The sequence below is a fragment of the Poecilia latipinna genome, unplaced genomic scaffold, assembly GCF_001443285.1.
Source record: "Poecilia latipinna isolate Pla-1442-1.1 unplaced genomic scaffold, P_latipinna-1.0 Scaffold1615, whole genome shotgun sequence".
Taxonomy (NCBI): Eukaryota; Metazoa; Chordata; class Actinopteri; order Cyprinodontiformes; family Poeciliidae; genus Poecilia; species Poecilia latipinna.
In genome coordinates, this window is record NW_015114231.1 from 55,717 (window position 1) to 73,400 (window position 17,684).

Sequence of the window (17,684 nt, forward strand, 5' to 3'; positions counted from 1 at the left end):
TCTCTCTCTCTCTCTCTCTCTCTCTCTCTCTCTCTCTCTCTCAGTATGAGCTGGCCACAGGTCGGTTCCCCTACCCGAAGTGGAACAGCGTGTTTGACCAGCTGACTCAGGTGGTCAGAGGAGATCCGCCGCAGCTCAGCAACTCGGACGAGAGACGCTTCTCCCCGAAGTTCATCTCCTTTGTCAACGTGTGGTGAGAAAACTGAAACACAGCAACGCTTCTGCCCTCTGCTGGACACAGATGGGAACTGGCGCTTTTCTTTGTCATTTCCAGCCTTACGAAGGATGAATCCAAGAGGCCAAAGTACAGAGAGCTGCTGGTGGGTTCAGGTTTATTTAAACTAGAGCCACAGTTAGTTTGTTTTCATTTCTTTATTTTCCTTCCCCTGCAGAGAGACCCGTTCATTCAGATGTACGAGGAGCGCTCTGTGGACGTGGCCGGATACGTCTGCAGGATCCTGGACCAGATGCCGGCGTCTCCCAGCTCCCCCACATACATGGAGTGAAAGCCGGACAGGAAACGATCCGGCAGAAACAAACGCAGCAACAAATCTTTGTGTAAAATTGCTTGGTCCCCTTATTGCAGTGTTAAGAGAAAAAAAGCACCACTACGGTTCAGTCTGTATATATTCCCGCACTTCTGTTTCTCTATTGTTCTCTCACACACACACACACACACACACGTTAGGAGCTGGATCAGTTAGCTGTTGGTATCAGTGACTTCCAGGAAAAATTTATGTGGAAATTGTATTTATGGAACCAAAATGATGTGGAATGGAATCATCCTGGCCGTTCCCTGCTCCCTGCCCCGCCTGTGAGACGCGTTCAGGCCGCGATGCGTTCAGGCGCCGTGCTGATGAATGAATAAAGACAGCAGAAAGGAAACGACGACGGCTTCTGTCTTCTTTCATGGAGCTCCTCTGGAAATGCTCAAGTTTCATATCTGAATAGAAAATCTGAGCCGATATTAAATATTTGGGTCAAAACCCTGCAGAAACGACCTCACCGTTTCCTTTAACCACATTACGCAACAAGATTACTAAAATAAATTCACCAAATGGAAAAATGCTACTTAAAAAAAAAGTTTTTCAATGAAACTTTTGCTTTATGAAGTGAATTTTCAGCCATATTGAAATGGATGCATTTTGAAAAACTGTAATGGAAACACTGAGCATCAGTCATGTGACCAGCAGCCGGATGTTTCTACTGGTGAAAACGACAGGAAGTAGCAGGAGGAGTTTCTTTTTGCTCCTCCAGACCTCACAGCAGCACAGTAAATAAAAAGTTTAGCTTCGTTCCAACATGTTGAATCCATCAGGTTTCTGCGTAATATTTAACTAAACGCCGCGGGGTTGTCGCCTGGATGAGACTCTCCTCTGATTGGCTGATAGATGAATTACTAATATCTGTGTTTACATCCACCGGTTTGAACGACTTATCGCGAGACGTGATTTAAATTTAATTTCTTATTTAATGGAAACTCAACAATTGTGTTATTGTAGGGCAGAAAGTAGACTAAGATTTGCTCAGTTTGTAATGAATCGGCTCTCGTCACGTGACCAGCAGCCGATTCACAAACGGGAACCAGATGGAGATGAACATCCGTTACCAGGATGCAGGAAAACACGCCACATTTTCGCTCTGATGCCGTTTAACTTTTTCACATCCTGTCATTTTGAAAACAGCAGATTTGTAAAGTGGAAAGAAAATGCATGGTTTTCCTTTTTTTTTAAACCAATCTTAAAAGTGTGTAGTGAATTCTTGTTGAGCTGCGTTACTTTATTAGAAAACAACCCACAGCATGATGCATCCACCGCCATGTTTCACAGAGGGTTTGGCTCCTTCTCCCTTCTTACTCATTTCATGACTGGGTTTTATTTAGGGGCATCAGAATAAAGTAGCTACATCTATTTTTGTCACATTATTCAAGTTCTGGTTGAAAACAGTTTTTAATTATGCTCTACATTGAGCTGGTTTGTTATGTAAAATCTTAACAGAACTTATTAGTTTTGTTTTTATGCGACGTGGAAAAGCGCAGCCAACAGCTGCACTTCCTGTTGGTTTTCAGCAAATCATTTCTGCCTCTAATAATAAAAATGTGCTTTGATTATATGTTTTTAATTAATTAAAATCTTATAAACAAGAATAAATTGTACAAATATTTGAATAAATTAGAAAAGAATTGCAGAGATTTTCTAAATAAGCTTCAACACATTACTGGTCCTGAAGATTTGATTCACTTGAAGTGCAGATTATGAAGTGACTGTTCCAATAATCAGGAGATGATGAAGTCTTTAAACTGCTGCTCCGGCTGCTCATCAATGTATTTCTTTATGTACCAGCAGGAAACTCGAGCCTTCAGCTGCTCCTCGGCCAGGAAGTCCATGGCTGCCTGCAAGACAGGAAATCAGGAGTCGCACTGAAAAGCTCCCTGACAGGAGCCAGGCTGCAGAGTTTACCTGGGACAGGGCAGCAGCAATGCCTTGGCCTCGAAATGTTTCAGGAACGAATGTGGACATCAGGTCCACCTCCTTCTGCCCGGTGAACCTGTAGTACAGCATGGCGCATTCACTGTCCCCTGGGACAACACAAACACACACTGCACTGGGTCACTGTGCAGCAATACTGTCAATAAAAACACATAAATTATGATTTCATTAAAAAAAAACCCAGACCTGACACTGCAAAAACAAAATCTTACTGGGTGATTTTGGATTATAGTGCTAATGTCTCAGTGCACTAGAAAAAGGACAAAATAACTTTTCAGCAAGAAATAGGAGCTGGTTTTATGTCAGCAATTGCTTTATATAGATTTTAAAAGTACTAGTTCCACTTTAAAATGTGGAAAATGTATAATTAGTGTAATAATCTGCCAGTGAATCTAGTTCTTTTTCATCTATATTATGAAATTACTCACTTAACCAACCTCATAACATACCAACTTTATTTATAAAGCACTTTAAAACAACCACAGCTGATAAAGTGTTGTACATTAAAACATGACATAATTAAAAAATAAAAATAAAAACTCTTACAGTTTAAACACAAATATACAATTTAAAACTAGATCCCGCTGGAGTTGAAAGCCAAGTAAAATTGATGGGTTTTAAGACGATCTTTAAAATTTATTTCTTGCTGAAAAGTTAAGATATTTGCACTTACAACTAGGATCACCTGGTCTAGTTGAAATGTGTTTTTGCAGTGTACAGAAGGACTAAATCTGTTCTATGAAGGTTTAACCTTTTGATGCTCATTTAAATTAGATCCAAAATAATAATCTACCAGCTGTGCTCCCTTTGTCCACAAAATGCATTGAAATGTGTGTTATATGCCCCTCACATCTTAGCCGAACCACTATTCGGGTTGACCCGGTTAGCTTAACATGCATGTCATACAGACTTTGCTTGGACAAAAGTTGTTAAAACAGACGGTAGCTTAAAATTACAAAAATCTAAACGTAATTCGGCTGAATTCTATATGAAAACAACTTTGATCAAATTTAGCGGCGGGAGTAAAAATGTGAATGTTTCTAGTGGAGATTATTTAATCCATATGTTTCGTGTGGCCAGAAGTGGACCAGGGGCTCTCCTGGTGGATCTACCCCGGCTGCAGAGCCTTCTCTCCGGCTGAGAGTTTACCTTCACCGCTGCTGCCCGTAGTGACCGTGAAGCGTCGGTTCTGTCGGTCATGTTGGACCTTAAACCGTCCGCTGCAGCTGGAGGAGGCCGTATGGCAGGAAACGACCCGGTGAGTCAGTCCAAAGAGTCTGGAAGTTATTTTTAAGGCCATTTCACTCGGTACAAACACACGGCACATGCGCAGTGTGGTTAAAAGCGGTCGTTCTGCAGTTTGTCCGCCAGAGGGCGCAAAACACGCAGAAATCATCGTGATGTACTTTTGACCTGCAAAATATTTTATATTTACAAACCATGACAGATATTTATATTTGTAATATATAAAATCACACTGAATGAATAAAAACAATCCGTGATTTAAAAAAATAAAATTCTATATTAATGTGTAACCTTGAAATTGAAATAAATTAAACAAGATCTAAAATAGTCTTATAAATGTTCACCTTAAGCGAAGAAAAAATAGCATGTTTTTATGTTTGACTCTAAAGAATAAAATGAATCAAACTCAATACAAACTTAAACATAGTATGTTTGAAGTAAAATTAGTAATTTGATCTTTATTCGTTTTTCATTTTTAATCAAAACAAAACTGACTTGAAAATTAAAGAAAAATAAAAACAGTTTAATTTATGTTTTAAAAATCTAAAATGTGTACATAGAAAAAAGACAATGCAGAAACTAAGACAAGCGGCTTTTGATTTAAATGTAGACATTTATTTATTTTAAATACATTTGACAAATAGTTTAATGGTCATCAGCATTATTTATCTTTTACAATCTCAGAAAGTTGTAATGTATGTTTAGTTTAAATATTTACTGACTTAAATACTTACAGTGTACATGAATCATGTTTGTACCCAGTCAAGGTAAAAATAGACATAAATGATGGGAACCAGTTTAACCATTTTACACAAAATGCTTAGCATAATTTTTTTTTACATTATTCTTATTTGAGTCACACCAAACAGTACAGGGCAGTTATTACACCACAACAGCAGTTATTACATCACAACAGCAGTTATTGCATCACAACAGCAGTTAATACACCACAACAGCCGTTATTGCATCACAACACCGGTTATTACACCAAAACAGCAGTTATTACATCACAACAGCAGTTAATACATCACAACACCGGTTATTACACCAAAACAGCAGTTATTACATCACAACAGCAGTTATTACACCAAAACAGCAGTTATTACACCATAACAGCAGTTATTACATCATAACAGCAATAACAAGCTAGAAATTAAACCTAGAAAACCTTCCCGTAAATGAGACCAATAATCAAACGGGATTCGAAACGAGAGTTAATTATGTCAGAGTGGAACGGGTTTATGGGTTGAAGGCTTGACAGGTTTATGGGTTGATGGGTTGACGGGTTTATGGGTTGAAGGCTTGACGGGTTTATGGGTTGAAGACTTGACGGGTTTATGGGTTGAAGGCTTGACGGGTTTATGGGTTGATGGGTTGACGGGTTTATGGGTTGACGGGTCGTCTCAGAGTGGTAAAACAATTCCAGGTCATTTTCAACCATAAATCGTTAATCGATAACCTTCATTAAAAGGTCACTGATCTTCACATGTTCTCAGAGGCAGCAGAGTTTTTCACGCCTGCAGCCATCACAGCGAAGAAAACGTTAGGGAAGAACGATCTGGCAAAAATGGCCATCTTGGGAAGCGAGGGAGCGATTAGCACTTCTTTCCTCTTGTTGTTCAGCGTCCTGACGATCTCAGTGGCAACCTCGTCTGGAGAAACGCCGCCTGGCTTCCTGGTGAACAGCACTGCAGACACAACACAAACCTTCAGTCTCTAACCCCAAACATGGTTTGGTTTCAACCTCTGATTTTACTCACGGGGCCACAGCAGGGACGTCGAGGCCGCCGGCACCGCCGCGGAGCAGCTGATGAAGGTGTGGTTGATGGTGCTGACGGAGATGCCGAACTCCTCCACCTCGGCTCTCAGGCAGTCAAAGAATGCCTGGACTGCATGTTTGGAAGCTGCGTCTGGAAAAAACCTCCTCGAATCACAACCTCCGACCAAAACTGGCAGGTTTTCATGAAACTTTAATTAGGACATAACCGGATTCCCATGCAGACCCGCGACACCCGTTTCTTAAAAGTCTCTGTTGAAACTGAAGCCTTTTGAATAATTGACATTTCCACCTTTAATATGAATTTATCTTCTATTATTCAGCTGAAAAAACGAGTGAATCTATAAGAAGAGAAAAGTCAGAAAGTCAAGCCAACGTTCTGTTGGACCGCCGCTTTGTTCTGGACTCTGTCCTCTAAGTAAGTCATTGTTTAGTTTATTTAATGCATTCTTATACTCTCTGTAATGGTGAGGAAAAATCAGTCATCTTCCACACTGACAACCGACCCCAGAGCATGATGCTGCCACCACCGTGTTTCAAGTCGGCACCATGTTCTGTTGGTGTTGCTTTTTCTACACCAAACCTTGAAAATTGTGACTAATTTTAACAATAGCGTTGTTGATCAGGATATTTGTCACAGTGAGGTTGGAAACAATCTGGAACTTCATGAGGAGCTGAACCTGATTTTCAGAACTGATTATGACGTTGGAATCGGTGAGAAGCAGCTTTATATTTTTCCACTAGCTGGCTCATCTTTCTGACTGCCTTATGAAGTAACACTCTGATTTATTTCAAACTCACATGCGGTGCGGAAAGGCACGGCGATTTTCCCCTGGATGCTGTTGACCAGCAGCAGGTGACCGCTCCTCCTGGAGACCATGGAGGGCAGCACACCTGAAACACACGTCACATCATCATCATCACAGAAATGAAACAAAAATCAAGTTAAACATGTTCCAGTCAGCTACCTTTAGCCAAAGTGATGGGTCCAAAGTAGTTGTTGTCCATGAGGAGCTTGTCCGTCTCCAGAGACAGACTCTGCGCCGGAGCCTTGACCTTCATGCTGCTGTTGAAGATGAGGATGTCCAAGCAGCCGTAGCAGTCCAGAACCTCAGCCACCGCCTCCGCCATGCTGTCCATGTCTCCAAAGTCCAGCAGCACGAGCTTTGGTGGGAAAGTCTGAGGTTGAGGACACAACTCGGCGTTTAGTTTCATGAGCTAAAAAATTCACAATTCAGCTTTTTCTGAGGTCCAGAAAAAATACCTCTACATCCGTTTCTCTGTAGATGAATAGTTTGAAGTTAAGTGTCTATTGTGTATTCACTGAATGTCCACTGACACAGACTCAACACTTTACCGCCACAATAATATCTGCAGGAATGTCAAACTTCAGAAACATTAGAGAACCTGAAAACAATAAAGCAGATAAAATCTGACGTCTTCATGTGCATTACTGTGGGAGGCCACCAGAGGGCGCTGTGGGCCTTAGAAAGCTGAATGGAAAACGAGAAGAAAAAGAAAATCTTTAATAATCATTTATCATGAAATGTTATTTGTTTACCAATAATTATTAAAAATATATATTGCATAAGTTAAGTGTTTAAAATGTTATGTTTAAATGGACATACATTAACTGAAGGAGAAATATACTGCTCCATGTTATAGCTACGAAGGCTAATTTCCACCTGTAGTCCCCAAAACATGCAGTAATAATAAAATTCAACATGTAACAAACAACGCAAAACATAAGGACAAATAAAAGTAATCAACAAAATCAAAGGAAACTGTCACCTGAAGATTCAAAGACTACAGGGTAAATACTGACAGTTACCTTTAGCACATTTTATGCGAACAATCTTGATTAGAAAGAAGATGCACATTTATCAAGCTAGCTTACCGCAAATGGAAAAGCTGTCCAGAAAAAGAGGACACGACTGCAAACCTCTCTAAGACCCCCTGGCTGATTAAAATCAGAAGTCATGAGGCAGAAATTATGCTAAATGAATGTAAAAGAAAAATGATTGAATAGTGAATAAAAATGAGAAGTATTCTAAAAATTTATTTTATAACTTTCTGTGTAGGTTTCCGTCCAGAAGCTATCTGCAGTTTGAGAATCGCTGCATTACACTCATATTTTTCCCTTTCTTGTTTCTTGCTGATTATACTTACTACTGTAGGATCCGAAGCGTTTTCCAGTTCATCTGCCAGTTCTTCCAGCTTCTCCCAGCTTTTCCCACAGAGGATCAGCCTGGCTCCTCCTCTGTGAAAAACACCTGCGCACTCTTCGCACAAGAAACGGAAAAAGCTGGAACATTTAAGCCAGCCTTCAAAGACGGGGATGTTTTATGTCCGCCTTACCTTTTCCCAGCCCAGATAAAGCATCCGTTATTACCACCACCTTATTGCGTACGGATGTTTTAGACAGCAGGCTGATAATGGCGCCATAGAGGTAAAAAAATCCAGCGGTTAGCACCACAACGCAGGGAACCACCAGGATGGTGGTGGTCCATGTAGGGTCCATCTCTGGAGGGCTGTCCTGGAAAATTATTTCATTTTACATTAGATATCCAGCAACCATGTTGACGATCAAGTCACTGAAAATGCTCAAGCAAAAATATGGAAGAAATGTTTCCAATATTTTCAGACAACATGCTTATCGATGCAAACAAACTTGCATCAATCCCTGTGCTAAGCTGCGGTGCTTATTTTTAGCTTAGCATAAAATAAATGACACCAAGGAAAAAAGTTAACATAAACGTCAATTTCAAACCAAAACACTTATGTACTTAAATGAACATATTTCATTAGTTTTTATTTTTATTTTTACAGAATTTGCTGAAGCAATTTTTTTAACTAGCTGGCAGTCGTCACGCTGTCAGCTAGTTAGCTTAGCTAATTAGCTAAAATTAAAGAGATGCTTCTTCTTAAACACTGAAATCAACACTGGACCACAAACTTAAAGGCTCACTTTAAAAAAAACCTTCAATTACATATATTTACACTCTTTTTTTACTCTGCACTTTTTAAAAATCAAATCAACAAATGTATATTGTATCAACTAGCTCCCACTTAGCTTATGTTACAGAAAGTGTAGGAGGAATTAATCTCATATCTGCTTGTATGCTAAATACTGAGCAGAAAGACAAAAGGTAGCAGATTTCAAACTAATTCAAAAATACAAATTGAATTAAAACAAATAATGTTTGCAAACCACCATTATTTACATTATACAGTCATGGCAGAAAATATAAAGTAACTACACTCTGTTCAGTGATTCTCCATATCTGCTGGGTTTTATGCTCTTCAGGTTAGCTTTAAATAATTTAAGATTTTAGGAAAACAGGTATGAAAAACCCCAGAACTAAAAGTGAGTGTACTTTTTTATGTCATGAAAGGTCATTGTAAATAATTGTTATATTATGTGTAAGCATGTGAGCGAATTTTAAATGAAAGATGATTCTGATTTCAGTAGAAACATGGGATGAGATGGATGTTAAAATCGATTTAGTTTCTACTGAGTAGATTCTCATTCCAGTCGTCTCACCGTCTCTGACATATTGGAACTCATCTCACCCTCTACTATCATTTTTCTATGTAACTATGAGCTCTTAAGGTTCTGAAACAAAGACAGAAAACACATTTTAAACACGATCAAAATGAAAATACTGGCTGTATACAGAATAATACATATTTGTATAAATGTAAAACATCTACAGCATGTAGATATAAATCATATGTTGGTCATGTTGCAACCACAGACTTTATTTTACTTTCTTGCAATTTTATGATTTAAAAAAACACCAAAAACAGAGCTATTAAGTGGAATAAAAGTGAAACACGACTTTTAGTCCATGTGTTTCATTTAAGCTCCAGCTGTTCAGTGAAGGCTTCAGCTGTTTTTAGAAAAATAATAAACAAACAGCATCATGAAGCCCTTATAAGGTATACAATTTCATTTTAAAAAGAATTCAAATCCAAAAATACTTTATCCCAAAGAGAAATTAAATATTTTATCAAATATTATATGAATTTCTTTAGATAATGCAGACGCTGATGGCTGCAGATATTATCACATCTGCAAAAATACAATAAAACAAACAGAAAAATTCACTGTAAAAACACAAAATCTTACCAAGTAGTTTCATCTATTTTTTAGTGCAAATTTATTAGAAAACTTGAACTGAGACAAAACTAACTTTCAAGAAACGTTTCAGCAAGAAATAACAGCTTGTTTTAAGTCAATAATTCCTTAATGTTGATTAAAACGTTTTAGTTCCACTTGCAGATTATTTCACTCAAAAGACATTTTTCCCCAGTGAAACTAGAACTTTTCATCAATATTAAGGAATTATTGACTTAAAACAAGCTGCTCTTGCTGAAAATGTACTTATAAATTAGTTTTATCAAGTAAGATATTTGTACCAAGAGCTAGACGAAGATACTTGGTAAGATCTTGTGTCTTTTCAGTGTTTGAGAGGTGTAAATGCTCTTGCACACATACTGCCACAGTGAAACAAATAAAATGATTAATATAAGTGCTCAGACACACAGGACGCCTGTAAACCGTTCAAATATGACCAAAGACTGAAAATTATTCCTGGATCGGAGGGTGACGCAGCGGCAGGCCGGAGTCCCAGAGCCCATCTCACCCTGGAAGTGTTGTTCCAGATTTCTCTCATCTAACATGATAAAACCAACAAGCAACATGAAGCATCAGCTGGAAACATGAACATAACCTTTTGATTTGGAGCTATGCTGCCGAGCTCCAGTCGTTTGTCCACGTTAAGCTCTCTATATATAAACCAGAACTAAAATAGATGCTGAACTTTTCAACGTCACCGAATCCTTCAACAGCTTTATGAGGAGGAAAGAAAGGAGTTTATCTTCTGCTCTGCTTTGTCTTTCTATATTCCTTACATTTAAGCTAAAATGCAGGCACATTTAAAGAGTTTAAATTACGAGTAAGAGAGAGAGTGATCTAGGAGTTATGGGCTCCCACTCACCGTTTCCCAGAGGACTGCAGGTAGTCAGGTCTGATTCGCCTCCTGAGGAGCTGGAGCTGCACGCCTCAGCACGGCTCCTCCAGCACGACAACTGGCCGGCCCTCCACTGCAATACTTTGGGATTTGAGCTCTTTTAATAGCTGCACAGCTGACTGGCTTGTTGACTGGCAGTGACTGATCCCACAGAAGGCCGATTGGATTGTGTTGAAAATCAAAAGTGAATTTACTCACTTGGAGTCTTGACCCAACCCAAACCGGTTACCGAATTAGTTTGCAAATTAATTAAAGTTCTTAACCTTCAACATGTAATTTAAAGACCTAGCTAGCCACCATTAGCAATACATGATAATAGCAGTGTATTTTTAAGTATTTTAAGATATGAAACATTAAAGGATATCCTCACAAATAGATGTACAACCCTGTGTGTGCCTCTGTAAATGAGATGCAATTTATATACAATATTTCCCATTGCGAACTTTTGTATTTTTTCCGACTTCAAACAGCTTCAAACTTCAGAGAACAAATGGAATGCGCCATCTTTTTTTCCTGCCAGAAATAAGAAGGTTTGAAGCCTTTATTTTGAAGTTCTGACCGGATGTACTTTGCTCTTATTTATCTCCGCACAGAGGAGTCCTCGGTTTCTCTACACTGATACAGCAGCGGACAGTTTGTATTTTCTCTCTGTCGTCTCAGAGCAGCGCTATTTTCTCTCCGTAGCAGCTTTTTGTCGACATAATGTCAGATTTCGAGGAGTTTGAGAAACAACTGAGCGAGAACCGACAAGGTTAGTTTATTTATTTATATTTTTAAATTTCTTCCGTCGGCATTTTCTGTCTGTCCCGGTTTTTAAGGCACAAGCTAGCGGCGTTACGGCTGCGCGTGCCGTTAGCTCGCTGATTTTTATGAATGAATAAACCGGCGTGACGACAACTTTATGTTTCTGCGGCTCAGATGGTTCACTGCGTGTCCTGGCAGCGATGAGGCTCAGCTCGGCTTCATGTCACAGACCGCATCCATCATTTACCAGTTCACCTGTGGGGGGAAAGAGGCAGCAGCATCCTCTTACTTTAATATTATGTATTATTACATTTATCTATAACAATTTTTTACATTTCAGCAGCTGTCAGAAGTCCACATCCACTCATATGCATAAATGCCACATTATTTTATTTTTTATTGATTATTTATAAAGGGTTTTTTAACCAGCATGGAAGGATTATACAACAAACTGTAACAGTTTTTATTAAACAACAATTGTTTGTTTGCTCATTTTTAATATCCACATATGATGGCAATTATTCATATAAATATTTAATTAGCAGGTTTCTGGATGTACTTTATCCAGAGTTGGTCAGAGTAGAAATAAATGTGCTCAAGTAACAGTAAAATGTAGTTTTCCAAGAAATTACTCCAATAAGAGTAAATATTAAGTCAAAAGTCTTCTTAAGTACTGAGTAATAGATCATAACATCTGATTTAATGTTTAACCATGTTAAAATATTAGGTTAGCTGGAGATTTTGGTATTTTAAGGACTAAAGAAATAAAATTATTCTAAATTAAATTCAGGCAGAATAAAAACATTTTCAACATCAAATTTATTACACTAATTCCATCCATCCATCCATCCATCCATCTTCTTCCGCTTATCCGGGATCGGGTCGCGGGGGCAGCAGCTTCAGAAGGGAGGCCCAGACTTCCCTCTCCCCAGCCACTTCTTCCAGCTCCTCCGGGGGAACCCCAAGGCGTTCCCAGGCCAGCCGAGAGACATAGTCCCTCCAGCGTGTCCTGGGTCTTCCTCGGGGCCTCCTCCCGGTGGGACATGAACACCTCACCAGGGAGGCGTCCAGGAGGCATCCTGACCAGATGCCCGAGCCACCTCAACTGGCTCCTCTCTATTGTACACTAATTCGTACAATAATATATTACCTATTGGATTGTAAGGTACTTATAATCTGTATATATATTATTTACTTTATCTTACTGTATCTACAGTAAAAAAACAAAGCTTGTGTAAAAATGAGAGGTCTCACTCAAGCCTGTTTTTATTCAGCAAAGTTTCTCAAAGTGGGTCTAGTAGTCAAAAATTTGACTTAAAAGCAGGAATACGTCAAAATAATGTTACTCTAGTAAAAGTAAAACGTACAGTGTGGTAAAACTACTAAAAGTATGTTTGTCCTAAAAATACTACTCAAGTAAATGTACTTAGTTACCTCTGACCTCTGGTTTAATCCTGACAAACTCTATATTTTGCGACTGTTCAGATAGAATAATTGTGTCGGCTGTCAGCAGGTCGGGTTTTTAAAGATTGGTCAGAAAGCTGCTCAGGGTCCCTGATCCCTGTTTTGTTGTGTTTAATGGAGGATGGTTCTGTGTCCACAGAGAGGGAGAGGGAGCGGCACAGGAAGCGGAGTCGCAGCGGGTCTGCAGGCCGCGGCGACAAGCATCGCAGCTGGAGCAAAGACCGAGGGAGCCGCAGCCGGGACCGGAAGAGCCGGGACCGCCGCAGCTCCTCGAGGGAGCACAAGAAGCACAGGTAAGGCTCCTCCCTCACCGAGAGGAAAACACACCGATACTGGGACACCAGCTGTTACCAACACCGTTTTATATGGTGATTCTCTCCATCTAGCCGCTCACCAAGGAGAACGAGAAAGAAAAAGACATGTAAATACTGGGATGTTCCTCCTCCGGGCTTTGAGCACATCACACCGATGCAATACAAAGCTATGCAAGGTAACCGTACCCTGAGTTCTTTTAGCGTTCTGCTGATTGATTGTCTGTTTCATCTGCTGCATCATCTCCCGTCTGTCCAATGCCGTCTCTCCCCCAGCGGCGGGTCAGATCCCGACCATAGCTCTGCTGGCTACCGCCGCCACCACCGGAGTGGCTGCCGCGCCCGCGCAAGTCCCCATCGTCGGCAGTCAGATGACGAGACAAGCCAGGCGTCTGTACGTCGGGAACATCCCGTTTGGTGTGACGGAGGTGAAGGCTGCACCACGCTGCGCCGTTCCTTAGTCCTGCATCGTTTTTCATCTCATTTTGTGATTCTGCTGCGCAGGAGTCGATGGCAGAGTTCTTCAACGCTCAGATGCGTCTGGCAGGCCTCTCTCAGGCACCCAGCAACCCGGTTCTGGCCGTCCAGATCAATCAGGACAAAAACTTTGCTTTCCTGGAGGTCAGCCTTAAAGATTCCAGTCATTCTTTTGTAAACCTTTGATTTTCCTTCAATAGTTTTTACTGATTTTCATTTTTCTTTAAGAAATATCACATAGAAAGTCTTCCCTCATTAATAATTCATATTACTTTCTGCAAGACTTTGTGATAAACATTTAGAGTGTATTTGGTGCAAACACAACAGGTGCAAACACAACAGGTGCAAACATGCAGCACACGCATGAATAATGCAGCTACAAAACACACAAAAATCAAATGCAACAGAAAAACGCTGCAACCACAGCAAATGGAAGCACATATAGAATGGAAAGAGCAAAAACAAAAAAACCAGCAAATATGAAATGCTGCAAACTCGCTCCACAAAACGAAGTCCTCCAGACCACTAGGGGGAGTCAACCACCAAATCATCTGGGAGCAGACCCTCAGTAAAGACGGGATGTCTAGAAGAAAGATGGAGGAAGAAAGTAAAAGCTGTGTTATTCTTCATGTGTTATAATATTGTAGAGCAGCAGCGTATTTACGTAGGTAGTATTACCTACTCCAGACTCCCCCTAGTGGTCTGGAGGACTTCAGTTCTGTTCAGCAAGTTGGAATCACTTTATACTTGATTTTCTTTGCCAATTGCAGTATTTTGTCTTTTCCTTCCTGTGGTTACAGCTTTTTTTAGTTTTGAAGAATTATTCTTCTGCATTTTTTTTAAGTTCAGGATTTATGAAATCCTGAAATTTAAAATCAGAATATTACATCAGACCAATAAAACAAATTAAGAAACATGGGTTCAATAAAAACTGTGTTTAATACCTTCTTAAAAATCTTGTTTAATCTGATAAACAAGACTCATTGGAACGTAGTGAATATAATTTATTAACATAATTTATTAAATAGCATAAACGTCCTGATGCCAGTTTCTGTTCTGTCTCTGTCTCTCTCCTGTAGTTCCGGTCGGTGGACGAGACGACGCAGGCCATGGCCTTTGACGGGATCATCTTCCAGGGTCAGTCGCTGAAGATCCGACGGCCTCATGACTATCGGCCGTTACCTGGAATCTCGGAGCAGCCGGCCTTCCATGTCCCAGGTGTCCGCCTCTCCGCTGCAGCTGCCCCGCTCCGCTGGGCGCTCTCTAACTCTCCTGTCCTCCTGATGCGTAGGCGTCGTCTCCACAGTCGTTCCTGACTCGCCTCATAAACTTTTCATCGGAGGCCTTCCTAATTACCTTAACGACGACCAGGTATCTACTGACGGCAGTCTGCACAGCTTCTCTTGTTTTCCTCTCTCTTCTCACGCTGAGCTTCTAGTTGCTCTCAATTGGACATTAATGTCCGCTGAGGCTTCCTGTAGAAACATGGCACCTTTAGTAATGATCATAATGTAGGAATCTGACTGTGGTAGCTCCAACATGATCTACATTCTTGATGTAAAAGAGTCCTAATAACAATCTAATGTTAAGCAAAATGACTTAGGAAAGGTAAGTACATTTTAGCTTTATTATTTATAAACATCATTCATTTCTTCTCAAAGAAAAAGTCCACCTTAATAAAATATAAGCCAAGCTTTGTATCAGGTACTTTAAATTTGCCTTTCTGGATTTTTTCAGTTGTTTGGTGTTTTTTTGCGTTTCGGGCAGCATTGTGTCTGCTCCTTTGGATCTGATAGTTTTATCTGCAGTCAGATATTTATCCGATATTACAAAGTGAAGCGTCTGCAGTCTGTGGGAGTTTTTCGTCCAGATGTCGGGTATGAAGCAGGTCTGACTTTCATGACCAGGTCCTGTAAAATGAGTTTTCATCTCCAGTCTACTGAGGATGCCTGGTTGAAACGCTGAAACTTCCCTGAATGACTCCAGAAACGCCTCCAGCTGTAGGAAAACTGAGTGGACTTTTCTTTTGAGTCAGATGTTGTTCAGATGTAGCTGCTACTCTGTGCTCATGCAGCCTGATGTCTGTTATTCTCTTTTTCCTCTTCATTTGCTGAATAATTTCAGTCACTTGCTCTGTGTTGATACTCACAGCTCTTTCATTTTTGTCCCCCCACTTTGTCCCCAGCTAGGGGCCAGTAAGGTCGTTAAGTCTGCGCTCATAGTTTGTTCAGTAGTACTCATCCACTGCTGCCATGCCAACATGTAACTCAAGGCAAGTAAGAATCTCTGGTCCACACTCGGATCCGCAGCGAGCCGCCAGGCTCTCTGTTTCCCATCATGCCTTTGGAGCGCTTAGGATCTGGTTATCTGGGGGGAAACACAGCAGCTCATTAAGGCGAGGTGGTGATTATTAGCAGTGGGGGGCACAAGGGTTTCTGTAAAGGTAAGCTTTGATTGGATGGTTTGTAACATCTTTACAATAATCACCCTGGTTGTGCTGTAAATACAGAACATTTAATCATTTAAACCCAGTTAGCATAAAACGCTACGTTGGACACTGTTTTTAGCCTCATTAACTGTGAAAGTATTCACACAAACAGTGTCTGGTGCTCAGAGAAGAGGAAGGGATTCAGTGTTTTTCTGAAAAGTGTGGCTTGCATTTGGATTCAGGGAGCTGAACTCTGATAATCCAAAATAAAATTCCAGGGTCACTAATTTAGGGCTGAAAACTAACATGTTATTTGCCTAAACCTGGAATCTGCAGCCTCTATAAACCAAAGAGTCCAAATGGACAAAACTCATTTAGAGCCAGAGACGTTAAATAACCTTTTTGAAAAAATAACTTGAATATCTGCTATAGGAAATGTTACTTTATTTCTGTGTTTAGATTTTAAAACAAAGAAAAGCTTAAAACATTAATAAAAAGAGGATTGATACATTTTCTTCTTTGGGAAGTTTCAATAAAAGTTGATGTATAGTTTATTGTGGAGTAGAAAAAAATCTGATCTATATTTTTTGGTGATTATAGTTTTTTAAAAAGAAATAGATAATTTCTAGATGTCTAGATCAAAGAATATTCATGTGTTAGAGTGGCCTAGTCAAAGTCCTGACCTGAATCCAACTGAGAAACTGTATCAGGACTTTAAATTGACATCCACAGACGCTCCCCATGCACTCTGAGCACTGTGCATGCCGCACCTTTCAGTTCAGGAGGGTGGATGCTTTTGCATGTCAGTGATGAGGGATGAAGATGCAGCCACTCTGCGTTGCAGCCACGCAGCGTTGTGTTCAGAGGGGTTTCTGCTCTTAGAGCGACTCTGGCTGCTGTTTGCAGGTGAAGGAGCTGCTGACGTCGTTCGGGCCGCTCAAAGCCTTCAACCTGGTGAAGGACAGCGCCACATCGCTGTCCAAAGGTTACGCCTTCTGCGAATACGTCGACATCAGCGCCACCGACCAGGTAAATGCTCTGCTGCATCCAACTGCATCAGCAGGCGGTTGGATGTGTCGGTTGAAGTTGTGCTTGTTTTTGTTCAGGCGGTCGCTGGGCTCAACGGGATGCAGCTGGGCGACAAAAAGCTCATCGTCCAGAGGGCCAGCGTGGGCGCCAAAAACGCTAATCCTGTGAGTTTGAGATGCGATGTATGACTCTAAAATGAGCCAAATATGAATTAGGTCAGGGGTTTTCAAAAGTGGGAGAGCGACAACTTTAAATGATCAAATCTGTTCATTATGTCTCTGTTATGTGTAACATTAAGATTAATAATAATTACATCAGGACTTGGTTTTTGCAATGGGATGTTGCTGACAGCAAACTAGGATGAACAGGCAAAACAATAAATTTGCTCTAAAGTACCAAAAATGTGTTGAATAGATAAAATATCAAATAAATACAAAGAGACAAGATTATGCCAACAACACAAACAATCTTAAACAATCAGTTTGATCCTCCGGCCCCTTTAAAACTTATTTAAATTTAAATTTTTATTTACATTTAAAACTTCATGCAAATGAGATTTTAAATTAATTACAAATTAATTTGTTCAATAATTGATTAATCACATGTTATGCAACAAATAAAAAGTTATTCCTCAAAATTTAATTCAGGACTCTGTTAGCATAAACTTGCAGAGTCAGTTTATGC

At 40.1% G+C, this 17,684-nt stretch overlaps 4 protein-coding genes across 11 annotated transcripts in view; 2 read left to right on the forward strand and 2 right to left on the reverse strand.

Moving 5' to 3' along the window:
* The window catches only part of map2k4a (mitogen-activated protein kinase kinase 4a), a 23,490-nt gene extending 22,602 nt beyond the window's left edge, over positions 1 to 888 (forward strand). For all 5 annotated transcript variants that reach the window (XM_015059241.1, XM_015059242.1, XM_015059244.1 and 2 more), the window contains 3 exons: positions 45 to 193; positions 275 to 320; positions 393 to 888. In XM_015059241.1, the coding sequence (XP_014914727.1) occupies positions 45 to 193; positions 275 to 320; positions 393 to 506 (309 nt within the window). In that variant the 3' untranslated portion in view covers positions 507 to 888. The remainder of the gene's footprint in view (positions 1 to 44; positions 194 to 274; positions 321 to 392) is intronic.
* A 1,045-nt stretch (positions 889 to 1,933) lies between these two features.
* On the reverse strand, positions 1,934 to 3,843 carry LOC106964024 (protein NATD1-like). Of its 2 annotated transcripts, XM_015059248.1 has the most exons (4): positions 3,639 to 3,843; positions 2,460 to 2,578; positions 2,277 to 2,392; positions 1,934 to 2,231 (listed from the first exon to the last, which is right to left on the reverse strand). In XM_015059248.1, coding segments are annotated over exons 1-4 (414 nt in total). In that variant the 5' UTR covers positions 3,817 to 3,843; the 3' UTR covers positions 1,934 to 2,230. The 2 variants fall into 2 exon arrangements, with proteins under 2 accessions (XP_014914734.1, XP_014914733.1); XM_015059247.1 differs by having other exon boundaries at positions 1,934 to 2,392; positions 3,639 to 3,842.
* Positions 3,844 to 4,796: 953 nt separating this feature from the next.
* dhrs7ca (dehydrogenase/reductase (SDR family) member 7Ca) lies at positions 4,797 to 10,681 on the reverse strand. Of its 3 annotated transcripts, none has more exons than XM_015059230.1 (8): positions 10,515 to 10,681; positions 9,056 to 9,127; positions 7,870 to 8,047; positions 7,681 to 7,793; positions 6,480 to 6,690; positions 6,313 to 6,405; positions 5,495 to 5,644; positions 4,797 to 5,422 (listed from the first exon to the last, which is right to left on the reverse strand). In XM_015059230.1, exons 2-8 carry the CDS (start codon positions 9,095 to 9,097, stop codon positions 5,217 to 5,219), a joined length of 993 nt encoding a protein of 330 aa, XP_014914716.1. In that variant the 5' UTR covers positions 9,098 to 9,127; positions 10,515 to 10,681; the 3' UTR covers positions 4,797 to 5,216. The 3 variants fall into 3 exon arrangements, with proteins under 3 accessions (XP_014914716.1, XP_014914717.1, XP_014914719.1); XM_015059231.1 differs by lacking the exon at positions 10,515 to 10,681 and adding an exon at positions 9,934 to 10,012; XM_015059233.1 differs by lacking the exon at positions 9,056 to 9,127 and having other exon boundaries at positions 10,515 to 10,680.
* Positions 10,682 to 11,109: 428 nt separating this feature from the next.
* Positions 11,110 to 17,684, forward strand: part of LOC106964026 (splicing factor U2AF 65 kDa subunit-like) — a 12,395-nt gene continuing 5,820 nt past the window's right edge. The window contains exons 1-9 of the mRNA XM_015059249.1: positions 11,110 to 11,298; positions 12,895 to 13,048; positions 13,142 to 13,245; positions 13,343 to 13,494; positions 13,571 to 13,687; positions 14,623 to 14,761; positions 14,835 to 14,914; positions 16,878 to 17,000; positions 17,078 to 17,164. Coding sequence (XP_014914735.1) covers positions 11,250 to 11,298; positions 12,895 to 13,048; positions 13,142 to 13,245; positions 13,343 to 13,494; positions 13,571 to 13,687; positions 14,623 to 14,761; positions 14,835 to 14,914; positions 16,878 to 17,000; positions 17,078 to 17,164 — 1,005 coding nt within the window. The 5' untranslated portion in view covers positions 11,110 to 11,249. The remainder of the gene's footprint in view (positions 11,299 to 12,894; positions 13,049 to 13,141; positions 13,246 to 13,342; positions 13,495 to 13,570; positions 13,688 to 14,622; positions 14,762 to 14,834; positions 14,915 to 16,877; positions 17,001 to 17,077; positions 17,165 to 17,684) is intronic.